The sequence below is a fragment of the Rissa tridactyla genome, chromosome 12 (genome assembly GCF_028500815.1).
Source record: "Rissa tridactyla isolate bRisTri1 chromosome 12, bRisTri1.patW.cur.20221130, whole genome shotgun sequence".
NCBI lineage: Eukaryota > Metazoa > Chordata > Aves > Charadriiformes > Laridae > Rissa > Rissa tridactyla.
In genome coordinates, this window is record NC_071477.1 from 9960470 (window position 1) to 9982995 (window position 22526).

Here is a 22526-nt window from a genome sequence, read left to right on the forward strand (position 1 = left end):
GTGCTTTAGATCCTACCACAGCAAGGCTAGAGCCACAGTATTTTTGTGCTACTACCTTAACAAAACACTCTCAGATGTATTAACAGCTAGCAATGTTTTTCTCTTTATATTTCAGATCTTATTTTCTAACATCGAAGACATTCTCGGTGTTCACAAGGAGTTCCTGGCTGCCCTGGAATTTTGTTTACAACCAGAACCTCAGTCTCAGCATGAACTGGGAAATGTTTTCTTAAAATTTGTAAGTACAATGACTTAACGCTATCTGAAAATGCAGTTTCCTGTCATAAGCTTTCATGCCCGTTAGCTAGCCCTAATCTCTAAGGCTTGTGGCAATACTATGACAATGTGTGTCTTGTATGAAAGTTGTAGGTTGGGTGGGAAAAAACTTGTGAATGAGGTTAGAACAATGGAAATCACATCACTCAGCTAAACAACGAGCTATTTTTAGAAACTCCTCCATTTCCCATTGATTTTTTTTTTTCCTTTTTTTCTCACCCAGCTGATCACATTTTATTGCTGAGAATTTGTCTGCTTTGGTTCCATGTGTTTCAAAAAAGCAGCACAATTTCAAGTACATGAAAAATTTTTGCGTGTATTATAAAATTAAAAAAAAATAAAACCCACGAGGATCAAAATTAAAAACAAAGGACAGTACATAATTTACAGTAGTTAATGTCTGTGCATACATTTATCCTTCAGTAAATGGAAGGTAGCGTAAGATGGCTTATCCTACTGAAATGCAGCACAAGTTACAACACACAGCCTTTTACCATGGAATAAAAAAGTACCTGCATTCTGTAGCTCAAAAGTAAATAAAATTTGGCTTTTGGACTCATAATGCTAGCTCAAGAACGCCAGAGACAGAAAATGCGAAGTAGTCATATGATAAAAATTTACTCTGCCAGTTCCAGGTTGTTTAGAACATTTTGACAAGTTACTTTTGTGTCATCTGACTTTATGCCTGATAGCTGTATTATTTGTTCTCCTGCTACTTCCATAATATGATCATATGTGCCAACCTGGTCCGGTCAGATTGGTACTGGTGGGTGATCCAGGAAAACGCAGACCCATGCTAAGGATAGTGCAATTGCAGCTTATGATCCTATCATTGCTTCTCTAATTGTAATTTTTTTCTTATACTGTGAAATTCTTCCTGTGGTAGATTTTTGTTTTGTTTTGTTTTTAACTTGGCCCGATTTTCAATCATGGATGTGTGCCATCCTCTGACTAATAGGTGTATATAGAGCATACAGTATGTGCAAGATCATTTATTGTATACACCTAGTTATAAGCTGGACTCATTTAAATGCAAAGTTACCTAATTTACATGTATAATAATTGGAAGTTGCACACTTTTTTCACTTGGAGTAGCCCTCCTGAGATGTTTGAAAATTAGAAAGCACGTACATAATAGCCAGTTCTTCAAATTCTTATTAACTGCATTAAGCCACGGGCCAACTTCCTATCAAAATATGTTCTATTACACTTTCATAATCAAAATTCATGCTTTCACAGTTCATCAGGTTTGACTGGACAGCAATTATACTGCCATTCATTACTCATCGAGCTTTACCAGCTACTCCCCCCTTGTTTAATTTTTATTTATGCTGTGACAATTATTAAAATAGTGTCAGAAAGTGTTACATTGACACTATGCCCAAAAATTTTATCAGAGGACTGACTGTCAGCTGCTGAAAACATACTGGTGAACTTAGCTAAAGCCTTGAATATCCACTAGAATCATTGCCTACCAACAAGATGTGTTGTACTAATATATTAGTATTCATTAGCAAGAGTATCAAAATTAAAGGGCTTTTGCATGTTGCTGTCAAATTGTCTACTGTATTTCAGAGTGGCGCTGAATAACCAGAAATGTTACTATCCTGTCACTTGACTGAAGTCAAGCCTGGTATATGTAGTCATTGATAGTGTTTTCTTGTACATGAACATACAATTTTGTAACTTTATTACTGTTAAATTTAATAATTGTTGCATGTTCCTTATTTATTAAACATGCAACAATACAGGAATTATGAAACTAATGCATGGGGATGAGCGCTGGGTGAGAATTTGTCTTCTGACAGAGGGAGTTTGGCTGAGATCAGCTTACATTGCTGCCTGTGGAGTGCATTGCAAATAATGTTTCATGATCCCCTAGGGGAGAAGCAGCTTATGCAGAAGGAATTAAAACATATATTTGATTCAGAATATATAGAAAAAGCCGGTTGCATCCATAATTACCTGAAGGAAATGTAGGAGTACCACTGGGAGCATTGCGATACCTCAAGTCTGAGTAAGGAACAGTCAACAAAAGATTATCAAGAGAGGAGGAAATAATCTATCCTTGCATGCAGAATGTCCCTAGGTTTTAGAACACAAGCTTTGCTGTGGGTATTTGGGAATGAGGGAGGTGAGATTTGTGTCCTGTCACAGCAAAGGCTTCCATAGTGAGTCTCCAGCAAGTGACAGGGAGATGCCAGTGGCAACTGTTGTTTAGAGTGAGTCTTCAGTTCCTTTCTGCTCAGGCTTCCAAAAGCTCCATTTCTCTAATTGGGGCTGAGGCATTCATAAAAAAAACCCTGTGCCTCAGAAAGAGTACTCCTGAAGGTGTTTCCATGATGCTGAAACTTTTTTTTTTAAATGGCATACAGTATTTTGCCACCACAAGAAGCCCCTGCAGCACACTTGAGGTTTCCTGGAGAAATAGACAGCCGTTCTCTTCCAGTGATGTTTTCCTGCAACATGGCTGAAGAGCTTTTTTCAGAGTGCATGTTGCTAGCCAGTTTACCTAGGGAAAACATGGGTAACGTATTTCTTTGGTCTTACCTTACCTTCTGGTAAGGTTCTCTTGTTGTTGCAACGCACTTAGAAGAAGTGCTAGGAAGAACGCCCTCAGTGCTGCTTTTTCATTATCATCAAATCGTGGTGTATCCTTAGGGGAGTCTGCAGTGAGGAAGTGACAAAAGGCCTGTAAATCTTGAATGTATCTTCAGTGTATCTTCTGTCATGATCATGTGGTAAGGTCATTCTGGATCCTGATGATGAACCCAGTCCTTGTCAGCAGCCAGATGTTAGCACAGGTGCTTTTCTTCAGAAACTCTACATTAAAAATGCAGAGCACAAGGATGGAGAATTGACAGATGCTTCATTTCTGATATTGTCACATTGTTAGAGGTTTGATGATGTGACAGCTAGAAACTTGTTTGAGGGAAACATGTTTTCTTCTTATTTTTATCAGCAATGTTGTATGAGTGTCAATTTTACTGGCTAAGTCATCAGGGATCTTGTTTTGTTGAGAATTCTATCTGCTGTTTTGTTTAGGTTTTTCTTGTTGACAAAATTTGTTTCAGTCTGCTTTGAAACAAGAAAATGCCATGCCTTGTTAAAAAAATGTCCAAATAAAATTGTTACGATTTTCCAAATGTCTTATTTGCTTTTTCTAGTCAAAACTATTTTCAAATTTGCACTAATTTGTGGGCAGTTCTAATGGACCCAAAATAACATATTTGGAGAATAAAGTATTGGTTAAAGATTTATTTTAACCAAACTAAGAACAGTATGGACTTATTTCTGTCACCAAAATCAGAAGGTCTAGCTGTGTATCCAGCAGATCTGCTGAGTAAGAAGGTGCCATCGTTATGTGGTCACATCTCTGACCATAATTGCACTTTAATATAGAGTAACTGCAGGTTCAGAATTCCTGGGCTAACATCTGTAATTATGTAACTGATAATTTCCTCACCAGGAGATGGGAGAGTCCAGGACTGAATGTCACCCAGAGAGGAAATTAAACACTTCAGGCACCGAGTAATTTAAAGCATAGTTCTCATATTTGTGGGTCTCATGCATGAAGGACAGCTGGAAAAGACTTGATGAAAGCATGCTGGTGTGTGTATAATTATTGTACTGACTTGAACTTTAGCAAAGGGATTTTGTCGTGATCTAAATATAACCTCCCAAAACTCCAGGCACTCAAAGCTGCAGTCAGAAACCTGAGCAATGACATTTTGTGTGCATTGATGTAACGGATGCTGTTGTGTTAATGGTTACTATTTTTAGTTTCAAGCGTGCTGCTTGTGTGCATCCAGGGAGTTGAGAAGAGCTGAGAGGAGGAAATGTAGGAGAAACTCATATATCTGTCTTCTCATTCTCCAACTCCCCAGTTTCTGTGATTGAAAACAATCCCATGTCTCTCAATTGCCTCTTTTCTATTGTGTTGTGGACCCACCCCTGCCTTTTCCTGCATCTGGTGGTCAGAAGCCTTTGTTTCTTTTCAGCTTCCCAGTATTAAACTCCAGTACTAATATGAACAGCTGTAGATGAAGGATAAAAGTCTCAAACATCTGCATTCCAGCTCTTTGCACCATATTTTTGTGGCTGTTGTTTTATTTGCTTTGTACCATTGTTGCTGTGTTTGGACATACATCTATTTATTCTCAATTCTTCCTTTGGAAGTACAAGGAGGGAAAAAATTTAATCAGATTAGTGATAAACCAAACCCAAAAGCGTTTTACAGTCTCTGTGCACGTACATCTAGCCATTGAGCATCTGACCAGAATGTCAAGTTCTCTGAAACTAATATTAACAGAATTTCTTTTACATGTGACAAAAGCGAAGGGAATGCCCAGTGAGTGCAGCTGTATTCCCATGGATTCATGTTACTTAACTCCTTCAGTAGGCAGTAGTTTTTCGTTTGGATCACTATGAGCTGTCTTAAAAGTAGCTAAATGCTGCGGATACCTTCAGCTAACACAGGAAGCTCTAAATCTCTGAAAAGGGCGAGGAATCCAGTCTAAACTCAAAAAACATTAACTTCCGAGTTCTGGGGAGATGAAAAGGTTCATATAAAAAGTTTTTAGGCCCGGATCCTAAATAGAAAATTAATGATGTGAATGCCACAACAAATTCTGGAGGGCATTGTCTACATGGCACTGTGCCCTGAGATGCCAGCTCTGGAAGGCCTTGCATATTGCCCCTGGCAGAGTGCCACGCTAATGCATCTAAATTACTTTTGATATGCAAAGTAGCTTGTCTGAGTACCTCTGCATGGCACCGCATTATGGCATAGAGGCCGACCTGAACCAGGAAAGAAACTACTATTGTGAGAAGTATCCAAAAAATGATGAGTCTTTTTTGGCTTCTGAATAATTTAACCCGACTAAAGCCTAATACCCTAACACTCTTGAACTCCCTTTTATTCCAGTGAATGCAATACTGGAATCTCCCAACATAGCTGCTGAAAGTTCAGCCCTTCCCAGTAGCCTCGAAGGGATCAGCCTGCTCCCTGCCTGATCTCAGGCATGGAAATAGTTGTTACTGCTTCTTTTGTGAGTCATTTCAGTGTTTCCAGATATCTGCTGTTTGCAATGGGTTCAGCATCTCTGATCATTTTAGTTAGAAGAAGTTGCACTGTCTTTGATTCTGGAGATCAGTAAAGCAGAACTTAGTGCTGCCAGCTGACCCTTGTTTCTTAACAGGGCATTTAATTCCACTGCATGTGCTGGTGCATGTGACATATTCCAGTGTAAGTACCTCAATCTAGTTGTGAAGCTGCCCTTCTCTTCCTTTAATTTCTCTAATATATTGGTTATTTTGTGTGTATTTGATGAAATTCTTCCATTTAGGGAAACTGTTACGGGCAGCTGATCCGCTGTTTAGCGTTGCATCAAAGTAGTGAAGTCTGCGGCTTGTTTCAGAACACAAAGTGAACCAGCCAACGCACTGGGGTTCCCCCTCAGTCCTGAAAGGGAGGGGATTTCCAGCTGGTTGCCTTGTGTTATAGTTCCTCTCCAGATCTCTAAGCTTCTTCCAGGCCTTGGTTCTTCCCAGACACCTCTGTTTCTTCCTCCTGCAGGAGTGGTCAGCACAGCTCAGAAATGTCAGCCCCCTTGTTCCTGGCTTTAATCTGCTCCTGGCTCCTCTGCTGGAATATCCCGACACACATGCAAATACCCTGAGATAGCAAAATCCATTCTTTCAGCAAAGAATATATTATTTCAGTCACGCATTAAGAGGAAAAGTGCTGGAAGTCTCTATGCTCAGAAAGCCGATGTTAACTTACAGCACAGTAAGTTAGGAATTAGTGGAATGCCTCTATACATTATTCATATTAGAGGAGTATCACGCGCTTCAGGTAAACTGCAATCTAATGCCACTTTGAGTGCACACCTCTTTGTAAAGAATTTGGTATCGGATTGTGACAAAATAGTCACTCCAGTTTTGTCTGAGTCAATAAGTTACGTTTTTCCTTGCAGAAAGACAAATTCTTTGTGTACGAGGAGTACTGTAGCAACCACGAGAAAGCACTCAGACTGCTGATGGAATTGAACAAGATCCCAGCAGTGAGAACATTCCTCCTGGTAAGCACCTTCTCTAGCACTCTTGACTTAATGATCTAACTTTGTACTGTACTCATAATAACCCTTTGGTATCCCAGGAACGCCAGACATCTTGCAGATATTACCCATTCCAGGTATGCAGCACTCAGAATGGATAGGTACTGAAGTCACTGAGGAGTTCAGGCACAGAACTAAGCACAGCTCTGTCAGCGGAAACAGGGAAGACTCTTTTATTTTTTTTTTTTTTTTTTAAGGAACCAACAGAAAATTTGAGCAAAGATTGTGAAAGGAGTAATACATTAAGTCAGCAACAGGGTTGCAACTAGTTCCCAGTGGATCTGATTCCTTGCTCAGTTCTCTGACCAATTCACCATCTGCACACCCACCAGAAAAATGTGGCCTGCCTCTGACACCCTTTTCCCCATGAGTCCAGTTGTGGGCAAGAAATATAGTCTGGATGAATTGTTTTGACTGCGTCATTGCTGCTTGTATCAAAAATGACCCAACTCCCCCTCCAACCAATGACGTATTAGGATCTATGTCGGGAGGCACTGTGGCATACAGCCTTCAAAAGCCTCTATAGAGGCTGGGCTGGGAGGAGAAACAACCAGTAGACATTGCTTTCTGCCCAGCATTCCTTATTTTTATTTCTTTTCTTGGATGTTTCTCCTCCTAGCTTTCACCCCAGTTCTGCTTGATTTTTTGGGTGTCTTGTTTTCCTGGCCATGGATACATGGCATTTGGAATGGGATCAGCATGTAGGTGAGGGACTAATTCAGCATATTAGCTTTTATTCTTCATAAATGCTATGAGATAAAAGAAAGACTGTCGTTTTGTGAAGGACCTGCTCTTTTTTCTGCTCTTCTTTTTTCCTTTCAGCCAAAGGTCTGCTCTTTCCCAATATAGTACAGCAAAAGAAAACTTCTGCATAAATGTCAGTCACAGGCAGGGCCAGAGCAGTCTTTTAGCCACAAAATACAGGCCTTGGAGGGAGCAGCAGGGACAAGCATTCACGCTATTGGGTAGTCAGAATCTCTTTGTCATGTCTGAGCGTTAATGAACCTTGTTAAATCATTAGTTTGAGTCACCAAATGACCCTTATCTTGTTCCTGAGTTCCTCTGGGTGCTTCTGTTGAGGGAAATTAATGACAAAGAGGAGAGACAAAAGCGCATGTAAACACTATCCTTCCCAACATTCAGTGTTCTCCACTTCCACTGGATTGGCAAAAGCCTCCTGTCTGTGTTACTGGCAGCAGCTGGCAAAGTGATCACGAGGCACATAAAAGATGTCACGCTCTCTGCTGTGGCTTGCTGCAGCACCTGAAGCCAAGAGACTCTCAAAATAGCCATAAATATGGGAGGAGAAGCTACCCTGAAGTGTCTACTTTGCTGTGGCTGCTGTAATTTCTTCCAGGCCTCCCTTCGCCACTGCCTCCTAAAGCTATAATGCCACCATGCAAAGAAAGCTGTATTAAAATACAAAGCTTTGCTTGTGAGGATAGATTTGGCCTGATTGCCCCCTCACAGCTGCTGAAATATAGAATGTGGGAATGTGTTTGAAAAATCAGTAAGTGTTAAAGGGCAGTTTTGAGCCCAGAGCTAGAGAGAGGGCTGAAAGAAGAGATGGGAAGGACTGAATCACTCGAGACTTGGAAAATTGGACAGGGAGTATTGTGAGCTGGTAGCCAACGCCACAGATCTAGGATAGCCTGGGGAAGGGTTATTTTACAGACGATTGTCTGTAAAAATACCAGTTAGGACTAATGAGATTTATGTATGATGTCTCTGAACATTCCTTGAAGAGGAGGATTGTTGAACTACAGCCAAAACCCCACTAGATTTCAGAATGTGTCTGAGCCACAGCACACTTTTCACCGGGGAAAATGTTATCAGCGATGCCCCAAAGCAAGCACGTCTTGGCTGAACTGCATTTAAACTTCAGCTACTGTTGACAGAACAGGTTTGCAACTGGGGTGATTTTTGGAGCAAAGTTGTCCAGATTCATGGTTAAACATAGGAATGTAGACTGGTTTATCTGAAATAGATTCGAAGTCCCTCTGAGTCCACTACCTGCCTCTGGCATCAGCCGATAACAGAATTCTCAGGGAAATGTATAAAAAGCTTACAGTAGGTCAGTATTTGTTAATCACACAGACGTTACACATTATTGTGACAAATTAAGAACAGGTCAAGGACTGTAGATTTGTTTTTTTTCGGATGCCATGCACAACTCTCATACTCCCCTTCCATGTCAATCCAGAGAAATGAATTTCCATAATCTACTGAGAAGCTAAGCATCGCATGTTTTGAGGTAGCGTGCACAAATTTATCTGTGAAATGATTCTTCTGGAATGCAGGGCCCCTCAAAATTTCTGTGAACTCGTGTGAATATTGCAAGGGTTCATCAGTTGCTGCTTATGTTCTTCAATCTAAAATCTATTTGAACTTGGATTTCTTTGCTGTGTTGGTCCAATATTTGTCCCCTTCCTTACTGTGTTTAAACGACACTGGGAGAGTAGTAATTTTTGTAGGTAGAGAAATGCCTTTCACCTTCTTTCTGTTTGGAAATCAGAGCTTCACAAAATAATGCTGATATCCTTTTTTTTTTTTTTTTTTTTTTTTTTAAATGAACATCAGAATAAATGAAACCTGATTTCCTTAAATTTCATTGCCTCTTTCACCTCCTACCTACAAGGTAGCCTTGCTGGCATGTCACATAGCGCGCTTTGTTTTGTTTTGTTTTGTTTTTTTTTTGTTTCAGCAACATGTGCTGTGACTGGTTGAGAGCTACGTATGTGCTGGTTAGCCAGCCAGTGCATCCATGCTGTTTGTCCAGCTGTGCTTAGACATAATGTTTTGCCAGAGAATTGGTGGATGTGATGCAGATGACTCATTTATTTCAATTCCACTTCGATTTCCTTCAGACATAAGGATTGGACTGGAGTTAATTACATGATTACTAGTTAGTAGCCTTTATTTTAGCCTTCAAGAGTTTTCTGGACCAGCAGTGCAAATTTTGCATAGTGAATGAAGACAAATGGCCATATCAATTATGGGGATAGGATGGATTCTTTTAGGTAACGGTGCATCTAGGTTTGCTGATTGTCATTGTATTCTTATGACACTTTTTGAGTTACCAGCTGTATAATACTTCTCTGGGAAGATACTTTTCTACACAGCCACTGTTAACCACAGCAAATTTTCTTTTGCTGATGCACGAAGAACTTTGCAGGCTTGATGGCTGTTTCAGTGGTGAATAAAGTCCCATTTCCTGTATCTTAGGTGTTGCAAAATGCTTTCTGACCATAATACGTATTATAGGAATACAAAAGTCATGTCAAAAAGCATCTGAAAGCTTTGTGTCTGAGGTAACATTTGTTTCCTTTTTTGATTATAGGGTTGCATGCTTTTGGGAGGCAGAAAGACAACAGACATTCCACTAGAGGGTTATCTGCTGACTCCAATTCAGAGAATTTGCAAATATCCACTTCTGCTTAAGGTAAACCAAAGAAAGTATTTCTCTAGATGGTTGTTTTATTCTTGGAGTATTCTGCAATTTTTTTAGCCCTGACTTTTGTTGTCACTGCTGTCTTCCTGGTTTACACGTCTAAATGGCTCTTTACGGGTACAGTCAAAAAGCTGGCTGAGGCTGACAGGCTGCTAAATCTTGTAACAGTGGGGATAGACCAGACAGTCTTACAGACTAACTAATGCCTTTTGACTTCAGTTCTCTTCAGATGCTTACTAAGGCTTGTGAGTGCTATTTTATCCACTTCCTGAAAAGCTGTGTTCAGATAGAATTGTATCAGTGTCCTGAGGGACTGGATAGCTCTGGGGACTGGGAATGGGATACATCTTTCATCACAAGGTCTCTAGTTTGAGTGTGTTCAGGTCAGTAATGATCAAAATCCTGTATCATCTGACAGCTGTTTGGTGGCTTGTTTGAAAACTGTTTGGTCCTCTCAGACAAGTTCCCAATGGAGGGGTGTCTTTGCAGAAATGGCTATTGCAATTGGCACTAATTGGCCTCTTTGCTAGTATCCGTACTGTAGGAGCTAAAAAATAAAAGACCTAAAAAGAGCTAACTTGCCTCTCATCCCTTCAGGTCAGGGCTAGGTCATACGCCTCGTGGGGACAAGGAGAGGGAAAAGGAGAAAGCATTTTCTGGGAGAGCTTGCATCACCGGTGGCCTTGTTGCTACTCCGTGGCTAACAATCTTCAATGATGCCAGTCCCTTTCTCAAGCAGAGTAACATTACATTTACTAAAAGAAAATTAATTAATAAAAAATTGCCTTATATTTTGAAAGAAAGGTCCCTTCCTGAGTTCTGGAAGAAAGTAAGAATTCTGTGATGAGCTGGTGCTCTTGGTCACAGGCTGACCACGTGAGTCAACTGTATGTCATGTAAAGCTATTGCAGTGTTTTGCCCATACATTCAGCATGAATACAAGCTGATTAGCACAATACTGATCTGTTGTTCCATGTAACATTGTTTGTTTCATCTGATAAATGTTAAAATTATTTCTTTCCATCCAATTGGAGCTTTCAGAGCCGAATTTTCAAAATAAGTCTTTCCCACAGGTGGAATCATTCCGTTATCTACACAGCTGTGCACAAACCCATCTTACAGCAGATACTCACACACTGTTCCTTATCGACCTAGCTACTGGGATTTATGTATATACAGCCAGTTTGTCAGCCCAGTCAATTTATCCACGACTCCACTTACAGTTTGAATAAACAAAAGCACATGCAATTTCATCACGTAGCAGGAGAAGCTAATGTGTGAGACTGCTACAGACATTTCTTGCACAGTATTAATAATAGTCAAGATAGGGCAGGGATGCCTAGATCAGGAAAGAACGTAAGTAGCTCCAGCTGCTATTTATCTTCAGAGAGGACTGGTTATGTAGAGATAGTTGAAAACCTAATGATGCCTCAGTTTAAGTCCACTGTGTTTATTTGGAGTTAGCTTGGAGAGAATTTGCAGTCTGTTCATTCTGTGGATCTCCATGATGGCTGTGAAGAACATCCATGTGCACAGAAAGGGAGTTCCTATGGCATCCAATACAGTAAACAGACCAGGGGATGTGGGGACCTTAAAATATGCATTCCTAACCAAGTATTTTGATAGTGTTTATGTTTTGTTGTTGTTTTTTTTTTTTTCCTCTACTCTGCGGTGTGTTCTGTGATTGTTATCTAACTGTGTGTTCAAGACTGAAAATCAGAGATTGTTTTGACTCCTTACAGAGATCCCTTTTCTATTTTCCAAGAAGCTTCAAGCAGAGGAAATAGCGGCTGAGTTCTTACTTTTGAACTGATCACTACATTTGTGCTGTTACTATAAAATGGAGTGTTAATCTCCTGCGGACTTCCTGTTATGGTTACCCTTTTGTATGAAGAGAGTCATTAATGGGTACAGAGCCTCATCTATTTATTCCATGCTGGAGACATCTTAATCAAGCCAGAGTGGTCAATACCTGGTGTACCATTGCTATGCTTACCTAAAAGTGATCTTTAACCAGTTTTATCCCAATATTTTTGAAACTTTTTGGACCAAAAGGTCACTGTTAGCACTCTGTATTTCTTATCAAAGACAAAGAGCAAACCAGAAGCTTGCAGTCACTCCGAAGTTAATATGATTTCATGTATCAGATCTGATGACTCAATATGTGGACCGCCAGTCATCTCTCAAGCACAGTTTGGGGATCTCAGCTGTAAGTCATGCACATGGCTGTCTTGGAGAACTCTCTACGTTTCTTCTGCACCTGAGTGCCTCTTCTTATTCTCTTTTTAGTGTGACTTGGTTGCTGAATCACTCGTTGCTAATTAGACCTGCTTAATTTCTAAGCTTTTTGGAAAACATTATTATGAGTGGTAGATTTCTATCAGTTTGGATAATCTGTACACTTTTTATCTATTGACAGAAACTTGACTTGCAATTAAAATCTCTGTTCTGCTTTAAAAGCTCTTCAGAATATTAGAATGGGAGAATCTGCCAATACTACAAATTTTCCTGAAATCTCAGGGCTTTTACTCAAATGCCATGAGGATGCTGGCTACAGAAACACACCTAAAAGAAATGTACAGCTTTGATTACAAGGTAGTAGCATCATCGATGCAATGACATTTTGATCTTCAGCTTCAATTTTCCCACTCCTCTGTACCATTCTAGGGCAGGTCTTTTGAAAAGTGTGGGATTCTGTATCAGGGATTGGAAGAGCTATGAATGGACTGGTTTCTCTTGCTTTTCTATAGGAATTTGTTTTGCAAGGGGGTGGTAAACAAAAGACTAGAAGAAAATAAGTATTTCTAACCCATAATTAAAATCTTCTCAAGTTCAATGGCAACTGAAGTCACTGTGTTCTGGGGATCAAATATTGGCCTGTGGAAATAAACTGGTGGTTTCCACTTTCTCACATGTGCACAGTTGTGTCTGTCAAAAGGTCTGCTGGCACAAACCTCCCTTCTTTGAAAGCCAAAACCAAGACCAGCAAGGCTACAACCAGAACAGTGTTTCTTGCCTTCAAGCCACAGTGGGGTAGAATACAGATAAATTTGTCCTTCAGCACCAGCACTGAGCCTGCCTTCTGGGGTGGGGACTCGTCCACGGCAGAGCCGAACCCCACACCCAGACCCACACATACTTGTCCAACAAATAGCCGTGAAGGGAGCGAACGGGAGGAGCTGTGATGAGGTGTCTGATGATGTTGCATTCCATTTTTCTATGGATTGCTTTTTGTATATAGGCTGATGTAAACCACACGCTGTTCATGACTTGAAATTTCCCGGACAGGAAATAAAAGTTTAAAGAAAAAGCCGAGGGGGATTTCATTTCAGTGAGGCAACAAATCTGTCTCAGTCGGTGAGATTATGCCATTACTAGGGGTTGTTCAGCTCAGAAAGTTGTCTGTGATCATTAGAAAGTGAAGTTGATGCTGATTCTCAAAGGTAGTGAATTCATAGTAAATAAATTGTATCCCATGAAATTACCAGAAATTACCAGAGTGGACGCAAATGTTTCAGACATGACAACAGGTAAGGGAAAATACAGGCTAATTCTGTTAGTGCTGACCAGGAAAATGCAACTCTCCAAGCAAGAGAAAAAGGTAGATTTAAAAATAACACAACCCTCAAATTAAGTGTTTGCTCTCCCTTTGCTACTGAACTGCAGTTATTGCTCCTGAAATAGCTGTTCTGTATTCATGGGGATTGGATCTTATTTTATCTAATTCCCAGGGCAAACAGATACTATTGTATTCCAACTGATTAGAAAAGTCATAGACCAGAGCTATCCTACTTTCATCTTTTACTTTGGATTTAGCAAGAGTTTGTGAACATCCAGATTTTCTGATAACTTTGATATGACCTTGTTATAGCATAAATATTTATTATACCTAATTAGTTAGGTTTGATAAAGAAACTATAAACATAGTAATTCAGACTTCTCTGTGTGTGAAAGCCAACCTAAATAGTAGGGTAAGGCACATATTTAAAATACTGTAACTATTTTTTATTAATACCATATATGAGTATTCTGCTTCAGAATAATAGCATCTAGCATGGAGTTAATTTGTGTTACTTAATTAGGAATAATATACTGGAATATCTCCAACTGCAGGTACACTTTAAGCATATATTGCCAATAATTTTCAATATAAAGTATGGCATCCTGTAATTGGTGATCTTATGTTTTCTCATCCTCTCCTGAAGCTGTTTGAGTTTTTGAACCAACAAATGATGGAGACAGAACAATGATTCAAATGATGGTGATTGATAAGTTTCAATTTTATTTGTAGTTACCTTTTTTGGTGTGCCAAACATCACAGCTTTTGAGTGTCTGACTGTAAACAGATGTTTTTTGTTGTTTTTTTTTTTGTTGTTTTTAAATTCTGGTTGCTTTCCCTTTGTCCCTAATACAGTTTTTGTTTGCTTCAGACAGCATGCAAGAAAATTAGTACAGAATTTGTTGGTCAGTCAGTTTTATCCCTAGTCTAAAACCTTTCTAATGTGATTTCTACTTCTTTTTCTTGCTGTCTAAGTTCAGCAAATGATTTGAAGTCTATTTGGGGATGTAGGAGTTCTGAGTATTTGTTAGTGATGAGCTTTATTGTATAATGTCCTTGAAAGTGAGAAAGGGGCTTGGGCTAGGCTCAAATAAAATGAAACTGTGCTTGCCATGATGGCATTACCACTTGGTAAGAAGAAAAGAAGCAAAGGCAAAGAGATGCACAGACCTAGAGAACGTAGACTGTGTGAGTGAATTAAAACTCCAGTGCCCTGGAAAGCTTGCTGACTAAATATTTCTAGCAGAACATTTTGGATTAAGGCAGCTCTGTCTCAATGATAATAATTGTATGACTCTGTATTAATTAGTGTGAACTATACTACTTAAGAGTAGAAGCAGCTGTTGTGTAAACCTGTCTCTGAACAAAAATAGCCTTTTTCCCTTAGTAAAGAGCATTTATGTCAGCAAGAAGAAAACCCCAGGGAGTGGTGATCATGAGTTAATCACACCGTTGGGGGTGGGGATTAGGAGCAGTCCTTTCTGTCTCCTTCCTCCCAACACACCAGGAATGTGCAGCACATGATAGATGCACCCCTACAGGGTCCTGATAGCCCAGTGCATGTCACAGAAGTTGTTTCTTGTTTGATGATGTCTGTTCTCTTAAGGAATTGCTCAGACTCCAGCCAGAAATGCACATTCCACCTCTGATCCTTTAAAAATACCTCATAATGTATGCAACTCCATGTGTGATTTAGGGCAGTAATTATGTATTGCTTCATGTGATGGAAGACTCATTGGTCCCTAGGAGGAAAAGAAAAACCTGGATGCAAAAAGCTGAGTGACCAGATTCAGAATCCTCTTAAAGGGAAAGCCCAATGGTGAGGCACATGCAGGCCTTAATAAATGCACTGCCTGGACTTTGAAAGGGAAAGATGGGAAGCCAGTGGTGGGGATACAGAACAGGATGAAGAATGGTCAACTCACTGTCTCCCCTTTTCTCTTTCTCCATTTTTCTCAGAGCTGTTTAAGGAACAGAACCTTCTAATTGGCCATACTTGAATATATTTAATCTTTGGGGAATTATTTTTGTCAGTTTTTTTTTTTTCTTCCCTTTTTTTTTTCCCCCAAGAAAAGCAATGCTGATCTTAACTTCATGACATTGCCTGGTTGAAATCCAACTCTGCGTAGCACAACAATATTGATATATACCCTACAGAGTTGTAAGGAACACTGCCAATTTATAAATCATACTTCTGTCTTCCACACTTTTTATATATAATCACAAATAGCTGCTAATATTTATAAAACTGCAAACATGTTTTTGTTACATTTTAATTTAGAATATGTCATAGATTTGATGGCATATTGAATATAATCAGTTTTACTGATTTATCGTTGCTTGTGTAGTCTTTGCCCTGCAGAAATATTGACATAAATTACAAGTTTTAAAATTATACAGAATAAAAAAAAAACCTGCTTGGCAGGTACACAGATATAGCCTGGTGTAACATTTATTTTCTGGTTAGTTTAAGTGGAAAATAAATTTCAATACAAGCAAATATTAAAAACTGTAAAACACAAATATAAAACTCCTGGAAACATTTATATTCAGAGGAAGGGTTTTTTTTGTTGTTTTTTTTTTTTTTTTTTTAAAAGAGCACATTTTGAAGCTGAACTGTTTATTAACACAACTTTTTGAACTGATAAGCAAAGAAATATGTTGTCTTTGTTATCTCTGTAATCCTGAGATGTTCAGTAAGTAACCAGTGGATGTATCTCTGAAACTGTATTTTATGCATGCACTGGTTTGTAGTGCAAAGCGAGACAGCCTGGCAAGCAATGATTTGCACCAGTCAATGCACAATGTTAACATTCATTGCACAAAATCCATGTTAAGTCATGTCTGACTGTCCTCAAGAGTATAAAGATAGGAGGAAGGAATTTTAAAAATATAGAGACTTGTAAATTTCAGCTGCAAAACATGTGTTCAGTTGTCACTTTTAAGTACACAAACAATCATTTTTGTGTGGCAAGGGAGGACATGGGGAAGGATGACAGAGACTTCTTTTTTTTAAAATAAAACAAGGTCGGTTAAGCAGAATAACATCCTTTTTTCTAGGAAATATTAAAATTGGGTTTACATTTAAAAAACCTCTAGTTTCCTCTGCTTGCCTGCATTGTTCGCACATCATCCCTCCTGCCACCTCTTTGCGTTTTCCTGTATAATGTTCTTTTTGCTGGGTTCTCCCCTCATAGGTGTGTTTTTTTCATTTGGTTGTTTTTTGGGGGTTAAGCGCAATTATCAAATAGGCAAATGTATGAGCAGCCGTTATGTCTTTTTTCTTATGTGATTTAGTTCTTGCATTTAGATTCTATCATATTTAGAACTCTTAGCCTTAAACTATTTAAAGCTACATCTGAGATTGAAATGCTTTAAGTTGGAAATCCCTTTACTCCATTGCATAATCAAAAACTATCATTTCTGAGTCGATCAGATGTGCATGTCCCGTCCTTCCTTTCTGTATGGTGTTCAGGAGGACGCTACAGCTGGATGTAGATGTCTTGGAGTGCTCTGTTACTCCCTTTGTAAAATGAGTTGTATTCTGTGTGTAGGTGTTATATGAGTGGCACAACCTCAATCTTTGATCTTTGCAGCTATGAAAGAGGAGTGAAATAAAAGGAAAATTCTGTGCCCAGAGGATGCAGTTCCCATTTCTGCCTTAGTTCTATAAAGAACAGAGATCATTTTTTTTTTCCCCAGCTTATGATACAGAACACCTTTGCAACTTTCCTTCTCCCCACCCATCCCCTCCAAAAAAAAAAAAAAAAAGAAGAGAGAAAAGTTAGAGGATGATGATGAAGATGACAGAGGCTATGAAAAATACCAGCTTTTCTGTTCTCCACTGCTGGTTAGCCTGAAGGATTAACAAGTCCTTAGCTAGAAAGTACAAGTGTTTTATGAATTAGTTTAAGAAACTCTTCGCAAGGAATAGTTTTCTGCAAGTGGTAGCAACCTCATTTCTGGGCCCTATTAGTGCACTAGTTGCAATACGTAAGATAGTAATTCCAGACAACAATATATATGAGCTTTATGGAGGACAAGACAGTCATACCCGAGGCTTGCCATCTGGTCTGTCTCTTAGCTGCTGTTCAAAATGTTGTCAAATGCTCTCAGAGTTTACACATCATAAATCTGTCACTAAAATAAATAAGCACCCAGAGCTCCATGACTATATTTCAGACGTGCTAGGCTCTGCTCTTTTGGGGAATGGCAGCATCAGAGCAGCATGGCTTAAGACCAGGCAGTGGTGGGACAAGTTCTCTGACTATCGGTGCTGCATATGCTGTTGAGGCAACTGGCTGCCCCACCAGCACCCTCCTTGCCTTTTCCAGCCCCCTCTCCCGCTCCTTGGGTAGAACTGCAGGCAGTTGGGAAGGAGCTGTGTTTATTGCAGCAGAGGGCTTCTGTGAAGGAAGAGTTCTTTCTCTGTGTCCTGGTGATATTTCAGAAAGGGATGTTTACACAGTGCAGGCATATACATATCTGTTTCCAAAGCAGCATCAGTGACACTTGAGCTGCAGAACTTCATTGATTTTTTTAATGAGACTTGTGTAGCAAAAATTCTGCACTCTGTTTTGGGAGCATGGAGTAGAGGTTAGTGTCACTAAGGTGCAGCTCTTCTCTCCTGCCTTTTCTTTTTGAACACTTATATTCCTTGGGCTCATCTTCAGCAAAAGTGGGGTAAAAACTTCCAAAGGAAATTTCATTTGTGATATCAACTGACATTTGTAGCAGCCAGCCTCTTTTTCCTGTGCATGTGTTACTCTGTAAATCATCCAAGAGTTTAAGCTCATTAACTCCTCTCTCTTAATGGGATTCCCAGCTCTCAGCATATTACCCATCTCCTCTGTCATCCATCTGACAAGAGCCATTCTCAATTTCCATTTATAATTTTCTGAAAAGAGAAATTGTAAAAAGAGAGAATGAGTAAATTCTCAAAATACCAAATCTGTGCAAAGAACTGAATGGCTATATTTTATTGGATGAACATCCAACATTCCCTCCATTCATTTGGGCATTACTGTCTCCAGGATCTGTCCATGTGGGAATGAGAACACCTCCCATTGCCACATTTTGTTTCTCATGAGACACGTCCCTTGTATTACTTAAAGGAGTCCCAGTGGTCAAGCAGTTTAATCTCAAGACACAGGTTTCACTTTAAAAGGTTCTGCAAACTGAGAAGTTGATAAATAAATAAATAAATAAATAAATCACTTTGCATTTCTGGGTCTCAGGGTAGTTTACTAGTGCTAGTGAATTAAGTCTTGTTCCAACCAGAGTGAGAAAGCAGAGAGGACACACTGAGAGGGTCTGTGCAAAGGCAGTAACAAACCTGTACTACTTTAAACTCTAGCTTCCTCCTTTCAAATGTGCCTTCTAATTTTGCTGATATCTGAGCATCTCACAGTCTAATTATTTATTCTATAGTTACTCCTTCTAGTAGAAAAGTACAGCTAGGTATGCACAAACCATTCACATGCTAAAGGTGACTTTTGCCTGAAGAACTTTGTAGAGCACATCTATGATTCAACACAAGTACAGAGAAAGTTCCTTGATTTAGCAGCTGAGAGTGTCTGGATTAGCAGCTGTTACTGCAAGCTTCAGCAGAACTTGAACTTCAGCCCACACCCCTCCGCTCTTTGACAGGCCATGTAAGTTGAGCCTAGAAGTACCCGTTAATTTGATCTAGAGGTTGTATGTGGATGTAAGTCAGTTTAGGAGCAGTGCTCATGTAACAGGTTTTGTGACCAACTCAGGCAAGTCAAGTCCTGGTACTCAGGATCTTGCCTGAAATCAAAGTATGTTAGTGCCAAACAAGACAGCATGGCACAAAGATCTTTAAATTAATGCCAATATGGCAAAATTTTGTGTGGCGAAGAGACATTTGCTGATGTGGAGAAGCAAAAGACAAATCAGACCACAGATTAAGCCTAGTTGGAGCCCATGACAGGCATTTGGGAATCGCATTCATTTATTTTGGATGAACAACAACTGCAACAGGCTGTCTTTGCCCTTAGCTCTAGGAGCTATGGATTGAAGTAGTTTAGCTCTGTTCAGACCACAGAGCTGTGCAGGCTCTCTGTCTCTATTCAAACTCATTCTTGTGTCTCATGTAAAGTGATGCATGATGCAATTCAGCAGCAGTTTGCCAGTTACACACAGGACTTTAAAAGAAGCAAATAACACGTTGAGGCAAAACAGAACATAGTGCGAAAGTTAAATATTCCAGGCAATCTAAAAATGTGGGTCTTAAACACCATATTGTGTATCAAGATGAAATTATCAGCCTTAGTTAAGGTTTCTTTAATGTATTTTTATCCAATTGTGGCTGACTATAAAATACTACTGGTCTAAAAAATGATTAATTGTGAGTTGACAGTGGTTACCCCTTTTGCCAAACTGGTTAATGTTGTCAGGTCCCAAGCTTTTCTACTGCTGATTTTAAGCGGGCAGTGTTTAACTGGGCTGTTGTGCTCTGAATCAAGTGAAGCAGAGACTCTTAGGAACTCCTTCAGAGCAGACATGCTGTTCACATCTATGTTAATCTCTCCAGTCAAAACCCAGCCTCCTAAATATAATCTGGGGAAGAGTCCCTGCTAAACTCCTGCTGCTCTCTTGGCTGCTCCAGCACTTTTTCCCACTTTGCCTTCTGGGAGCCCTCTCCACTTGCCATGGGCCTGTCTTGGGGGTTAAAACACTGAACTGAATGCCAGAAAGTCTTAATTCTGCAAGTAACTTGCTGTTGGACAAGTTACTCTTCTGTAAATGAATTTTCTCCTTCATAATGTTATTATTGTCCTTCCTGACACACAAAAACATGGAACAGCTGTGGCTAGTGCATTTCCCTGCGATTTCTGGGCACACAGACTCATCATGCATAGAGCTGTAGGTGCTTATCCACATGTGGTGGGTTGACCTTGGCCCAATCAGGCACTCTCTCACTCTTTTTGATGGGATGGGGGAGAAAATAAGATGAATAAATGCTTGTGGATCAAGATAAAGACAGGGAGATTGCTTACTAATTGCCATCACAGGCAAACCAGACCTGACTCAATTTATTGCCAATTGAAATATATTTGGATGGTGAAAAACAAAAACACCTTCTCCCCAGCCCCCACTGTTTTCCCCAGGCTCAACTTCACTCTTGAATTCTCATCTCTTCTACTTCCCCCCAACCCCCTGAGCCAGGGGGCATGGGGGATTGCAGTCAATATGTAACGCTTCCTCTCTGCTGCTCCTTCATCCTCACACTTTTCTCTGCCCCAGCGTGAGCTCTCCTGGGGCTGCTGTTCCTCAGGATAAACCTGGTACTGCATGGGTCCTCTATGGGCTGCAGTTCCTGTCAGGAGAACCTGCTCCTGCATGAGCCCTGCACCTACAACCGTTCCTTCAGGGAACATCCACTTGCTGCGGCGTGGGGTCCTCCACATGCTGCAGTGTGGGTATCTGCTCCGTCATGGTTGTCTCCATGGGCTGCAGGAAATATCCGCTCCAGCCTGGTCTCTCCAGGGGCTGCAGGGAAGTCTCTGCTCCGGAACCTGTAGTACCTCCGTCCCGCCTTCCTCTCAGGCCTTGGTGCTCACAGGACTGCTTCTCACATGTTTTCCCTCTCTGCCCTGCTGTGTTTTGCCCTTTCTTAAATGCGTTTTCACAGAGGTGCCACCAGCCTCTCTGATGGGCTCACTGGGGTCCTGCTGTGGGTACCTTGTGGAGCCGGCTTTGCCCGGCACGGAGCAGCCCCTGACCTCTCCTCACAGAGGCCCCTGCAGCCCCCCCTTGCCAGCACCTGGACACGGACACCCCATACACTGAAGGATCTGAATTAGGAGAGTTGTCTCACTGGAATCCCTCTTCGGTCAGTAGAAAGACACAGGCTTCTCATGAGGGCAGTTCCACTCTTAGGTAAATCTGATTTGCGCTTTGGTTGCATTTCTCTTCTGGTTATATATCTAAACAACCTAGGTCCTAAAGCTTCATGTGGGTTGGGATTAATCTGCACCTTCTGTAAGTACTGTGGGTGGTGTATACAGCCTAGCATTATTCCTGTAAGGCCATAGTCCACAGAAAACCCTGCTTCCATAGTTCTGGTGGTTCCTGATAAGAACCTGCTATGGGCAGAATTTTTACCTGATCAAAGGGGCCTAATCCAGCATCGCTGAAATACTGGATGCACATCACTGGGGCTGGTATACCATCTAGACCATGGCTAGGTCAATGCATCACATGTCTTTGAAGTGGACAATGTGGTTTTTATGTAATCTTTTAATTTTTTTGGCTTTGGTTCACACTAGAAGCAAACATATGTGACACAGCAAAATGTATTTGGCTTGAGCTCTCTTAGTTTGGCATATTTAACATGAGCGATTGCTTCATTTACTTAGCAACATTCATATGAAATGGCAACCCCGCACAGATGAAGATCAGAGAACAACATCTACAGTAACATGCCCACAACTTCTCTTTAATTTTGCAGTGGTTCTGGCATTTTGCAATGGGATTACACACTAATGCTTGCACCTTTCCGTGAGCCGCTTCTAAGTTTACATTGCATGTTTTCTTTTCTTTTTCTTGAAGGAATTAGCTAAGAGGACTCCCTCGAAGCATCCTGATCACCCAGCTGTCCAGAACGCACTGCAGGCAATGAAGACAGTCTGCACAAATATCAACGAGACCAAGAGACAGATGGAGAAACTGGAAGCCCTTGAGCAGTTGCAGTCCCACATTGAAGGATGGGAGGTATGATGTAGGACTAGCGAGCTCCTTGGAGGCAGTTTGCTATACAGATTAATGGGCTGAAGTTTAGTGACTCATACGATGTACAGGGATTTCTGTTTCTTATGTGATGTGTAAATGCTCTTGAAGGTGTGGGTGGCATCACTGTGATGAGTTTAGAATTTAGTGTTTATTTTGGGTGTGCAGGCTGATGCTAAATTGTAGCAGAACAAATGGATTATGAAAGGAGGAAGGTGTTAGAGCTAGAATGGACTGAAATTTCAAATGGGCAGATCTCATTTGAATGACAAGTAAGTCTAGAAGATGAAATCAGGACTGGTCTAAATAACAGAAGTTCCTCTTTCCACTCCCACAAGCCTTTAGTTTTTCCGTGAGCTTTAAAAGT

General features: G+C 40.4%; 1 protein-coding gene across 3 annotated transcripts in view; it reads left to right on the plus strand.

Annotated features, from left to right (window-relative positions):
- The window catches only part of PREX1 (phosphatidylinositol-3,4,5-trisphosphate dependent Rac exchange factor 1), a 163392-nt gene that overhangs the window by 71097 nt on the left and 69769 nt on the right, over positions 1-22526 (plus strand). For all 3 annotated transcript variants that reach the window (XM_054217938.1, XM_054217939.1, XM_054217940.1), the window contains exons 3-6: positions 116-238; positions 6255-6359; positions 9736-9837; positions 21983-22144. In XM_054217938.1, the coding sequence (XP_054073913.1) occupies positions 116-238; positions 6255-6359; positions 9736-9837; positions 21983-22144 (492 nt within the window). The remainder of the gene's footprint in view (positions 1-115; positions 239-6254; positions 6360-9735; positions 9838-21982; positions 22145-22526) is intronic.